This window comes from Neovison vison, chromosome 7, assembly GCF_020171115.1.
Source record: "Neovison vison isolate M4711 chromosome 7, ASM_NN_V1, whole genome shotgun sequence".
Lineage (NCBI taxonomy): Eukaryota > Metazoa > Chordata > Mammalia > Carnivora > Mustelidae > Neogale > Neogale vison.
This window is the reverse complement of record NC_058097.1, coordinates 169,330,076-169,334,981: the sequence shown is the minus strand read 5'-3', so window position 1 is coordinate 169,334,981 and position 4,906 is coordinate 169,330,076. Positions and strand designations below refer to the sequence as shown.

Genomic DNA, 4,906 nt, shown 5'->3' with positions numbered 1-4,906 from the left:
ACAGGTGAGCTCAGGACAGCAAGAACTTGACCTTTCCCTGCACGGGACTGGAAGACAGGGACAGGGCGGGGCGCATGCGGGAAGATAAAGAGAATTGTGATGGATGGGGCGGGGCTACGGGGCGGGGCTACCGGGCGGTGGGCGGTGACCCATCCAGTACCTGGTCTAGTCCCCGCACTGCGTGCTGGGGGCACTCGGGGCCTCTGCATCTTAAGCAGCATGTGCCTGTGCTGTGCGGATGACGAAGCCATCCAAGTCAACCCCGTGAGTTTTCCAAGGCCCTAACCCTGCTTCGGCGGCCCCTACCCTGAGCCCTGCACTGGGACTACTGGGACACTTGGGATTACGGTCGTTTGTGATCATGGCCAGTGAGGGCGGTTTGGGTGCTCAGGGTTGGGAATCCCGGGTGAAGTAGACAGACTAGATTCTGGACTGCAACAGACCCACCCAGGAGGAGGAAAAGACCCCCCACCCGCCTCCCCACATCTTCTAGAAGCCAGGCACAATCATCTGTTGACTGACCCATTAATCTGCCCCAGAGGTGGCTGGGGCTTACAGAGGTGGGGGGGCAGTTTAAGTTTCCCAATATCGGGAAAGGCAGGGAGGAGACTGCTTCTGGGTCTTGGGGTTGAACAACTGAATCAAACTGAAGGCAGGGGAAGGTATTTAAGGTACAATTTAGAAATTGCGGGAAGCTGTGGGAACCCTACAAACCAAACAGCCAAGATCCCTGTGTCTCAGAAAACCATACCACTTGCTGGGGTTCCTCAGGCTCCCCAAACACCAGCAGAAACGTAATTATTTGATTTCTTGTACACCTTTTCCTTCCATGATAAATCTCAGTTCTCTACATGTTTCTATAATGTAGTTCAAGCCTGGTTCTTTTTTCTCAAACAATTGCCATCCTTCCCCCTGACTTTTACCTTAATGTTCTCATTCTCTCCTGCCTCCTGTAGTTGAGATAATATGCATATATTACATAAATAAAAAACAGTAGCATAGGCTTCCTATTACAATAACTGGTATTTCTGTTTGCTCATGGTTTCTTATGTTTGTTTTGTTTTAATTTAATTTTACATATTATGTAGGAAGGGCCAAGATGGCAACATCCTTCAGACGTCACTGCAAGGCAGGTAATGTTTAAATAAATAATTCTGGGTATTTCAAAATTGTAACTTTGTCTTTTTTATGTGTTGTGGTCTCTATATGATAGAACTTTTATTAGCTAGAAATTTCTGTGTTATCTTTCATGGAAATCTAGGATCTTGTGACTACTATTAGAATAATGTGACTACTATTAAATGCTTTATATTCTTATTTTTTAATGTAATAGGAACTGAATGGCTAGATCATAGAGAAAGCAATTTTTTCATAGTTATGAAGTAATACCACATAGTTCTCAAAGCAATTACACCATCTGCACTCCCACTGGAAGTGGATAAAAGTTTCTTTCATTCATATACTCTACACCCTAATACTCCATTATCTTCAAAGCATTCTAGTTTGAACACTTAGGTCTCTTCCACTTATAGCTGCCATGTAATAGGGACATAAAAATCTCTTCTTGACATACGCAGCATTTAAGGGAACTAAAGAATGTGCACAAATTTTGTTTTCTTATTTCTACAAAGAAAATTCCTTTGGGGCTTTTAATTAACATGATTTTTTAAATATTTATTTAAGATAAAAGTAAACATATATATCCATGAGCCTTAGATCCCACAGTTGATGAAGTGAGTAGTCTCATTAGAAAACTCTAGAGACGCTCCAATGTGTTTTCTTCATCTATGAACCACATATTTGAAGAAAGATTTTTCCTACTTTTATGTAGCTATGTAAACCATATCCACTGATTGTGTTTATCTTTTTTTATTGACACTAACCAAAAATATAATCAGCATGTTGAATTTTTATGGTTTAAAAAGTATGATTTGTTTTCCTTTTAATTTTCCAAAAGTCCAGAGATAAACGTATTGAGAATATGAAGAACCTAAGGAAGGAGAAGAGGAGATTTACTAAAAGGTTTGCAAGACCTGCTCCTCTTCCAGAACCAGGACTCCTAGTAAGTACAATAGAGAGACTTCACTAAAATTAACAGGTCCTTAAATGCAAAAGACACCCTCATTTTTAATTTATGTAGTATTCTAAATTTTGTTTTTCCTCTTTCCTTTGAAAAATCTGTAATTGTAGTCTGGGAAATTACCTTAAAAGTCCTCCAATCAAATTCTCATTTATTATTTAAATCTTTCTCTCTCTCTCTCTCTTTTTTTGTCTGATAAACTGTACCTTATTGATGGTATGTGACAAGGTGGGTCTCTCTTCTTCAGAGAGTCAGAGATGGATTCCAGGCCAGGAGAGTCTCAATGTGTTGGCAAATGAGTTAGGGCAAGGACTCCCTAGCAGCTGAGGGCTCCTCTCTTCCTCTTGTGCTTTCTCTAGGTTTGGAGACTCCTGCTCTTTGGCGGGCATGTGGACCATAAAGTCCACCACCCACATGGCTGTAGCCAATTCGTTGTTACACCCGGAAATGAGCTTGACAAAGTGTACATTGAGAGTAATGCCAGCCTCAGCATCAAAGATGGAAGAGTGAGTGTCACTGTTAAAGTTGCAGGAGACAACCTGGTCAGTGTAGCCCAGAGTTTCATTGAGGGGACCCTCTGATGCCTGCTTCACCACCTTCTCCAGGGAGCTTTCTCCAGACAGCAGATCAGATCCATAACTAACACACTGGGGGTGGAGACATGGAAGACCATGCCAGTGAGCTTCCCATTCAGCTCAGGAATGGCCTTGCCCATAGCCCTGGCAATACCAACAGAAGCAGGAATGATGTTCTGAGTAGCCCTTCGGCCATCATACTACAGCTTCCCAGAGAGCTCATCCACAGTCTTTTAGATGGCAGTGATGGCATGGAATGTGGTCTTAAGTCTCTCCACAATGTTAAAGTTATCATGGATGACCTTGGCCAAAGGGGCTAAGCAGTTGTGATGCAGAAGGCATTGATGATAATCTTCAGGGAGTTGTCATACTTCTCATGTTTCATACCCATCACAAACATGGGAGCATTAGCAAAAGGGATAGGAATAATGACCTTCGTGTCTCCACCCATCAAGTGAGCCCCAGCCTTCTCCATGGTGGTGAAGACACCAATGTACTCCACAACATATTCAGCAAGAACATCACCCCATTTGATGTCAGTGGGCTTTTGCTCCTGCAAGATGGAGATGGGCTTTCCACTGATGACATGATGGGTTTCTAGGTCTAGGTCTCAGCCTTGACTGTGACATTGGATTTGTCAGGGTAGAATCATACTGGAACATGCAGACCATGTAGTTGCGATCAATGAAAGGGTCATGAGTGGTGACAATATCCAGTTTTTCAGAGTTAAAAGAAACCCTGATGACCAGGAACCCCTTATGTCCATCCATTTACTTTAACCTTTGCCATTGTGTCTCAGGGACCTGGGTGGTCCTAAACAAAAAGATGTGGCTGGGTTTTGAATGGGGAGGAGGGCAGAGCCTATTTAAATCTCCTTTTCAACAGTCTCCTGGAGATGATGTGATTTAATGGAAAGAGCAAGATCTGAGGAAACCACATTATTCTGGTTTCCAGTTTTTGCTTTACCATATATGATCTTGACTGCCCAAAATCATTATTTGAATCTTTTGGATTATATTACTTGGAAAATAAATCTCTTGGCAAATAGTTATTCAGCCTAGGATTGATCACTTGCAACATCATAAAAGTCTACACCAATCACAGCTTATTGCCTCTCTGCACATCTTTTTTTTTTTAATTTAAATTTTAGTTAACATACAGTGCAATATTGTTTTCAGGAATAGAACTCAGGGTTTCTCTACTTACGTACAACACCCAGTGCTCATCATAACAAGTGTCCTCTTTAATACCCATTACGCATCTAGCCCCTCCCATACATTCATCTGTTTTGTTTCTTAAATTCCACATATGAGTGAAATCATATGGTATTTGTCTTTGACTAACTTATTTCGCTTAGCATAATACACTCTAGCTCCATCCATGTCATTGCAAATAACAAGACTATTCTTTTCGAATACACACACACACACACACACACACACACACACAGCCCACATCTTTTTTATCCATTTCTCTCTTGAGGGACATTGGGGCGCTCTCCATATTTTGGCTATTGTTAATAATGCTGCTGTGAACATCAGGGTACATGTGCCCCTTTGAATCTATATTTTTATATCCTTTGGGTAAATACCTAATAGTGAAATTGCTGGATTATAAGGTAGCTCTATTTTGAATTTTTTGAGGAACCTCCATACTGTTCTATAGAGTGGTTGTACCAGTTTGCATTCCCACCAACAGTTATCTTTGCATCTCTTTGGCATGGATTTAAAAGTGCTTCCAAATAACCTGTCATATGGCCTCCATGAGACTTTTATATGTAGTGTTAATTATATTTCTTGTAGCCAAACACAAATCCAATGGCCCTCCCTTTTAAAGGCCTTCAGATATTTGAGGAAAACTACTATCTTCCTTCATATTCAGCTTTTCCTCAGATGAAAATCCCCATTTTCCTCATCCATTCCTCTTTAACACTAGTAGTAAGTCCTGGCCTTATTTAGGCAAATCTTCAGGATCAGAATTATATTTTATTACAAAAAAATATTTGGAAAAAATTGTATTTCCAGTAATCAAGATTTTTTTCTGTTGGTTTTGTTTTTGAAAGAAAATATTTTATAAGCACAATTAATGAACAGCTATGGCAGGTAGGAATTGTTAACTTTAGCTCCTTATCAGAGAAACTCAACTTTAGTGGCTTAACCAAATAGAAGTATTATAGAGGGCATGGATTGCATGGAGCACTGGGTGTGGTGAAAAAATAATGAATACTGTTTTTCTGAAAATAAATAAATTG

At 40.6% G+C, this 4,906-nt stretch overlaps 1 protein-coding gene and 1 pseudogene across 1 annotated transcript; one reads left to right on the top strand and one right to left on the bottom strand.

The window, feature by feature from the left end:
* Positions 1-219: 219 nt before the first annotated feature.
* CCDC179 (coiled-coil domain containing 179) lies at positions 220-2,089 on the top strand. Its single transcript, XM_044260257.1, has 3 exons — positions 220-264; positions 1,089-1,138; positions 1,963-2,089. The coding sequence occupies exons 1-3, from the start codon at positions 220-222 to the stop codon at positions 2,087-2,089; spliced, it is 222 nt and encodes a 73-aa protein (XP_044116192.1).
* A 242-nt stretch (positions 2,090-2,331) lies between these two features.
* LOC122913579 lies at positions 2,332-3,444 on the bottom strand (annotated as a pseudogene).
* Between the last annotated feature and the right edge of the window lie 1,462 nt (positions 3,445-4,906).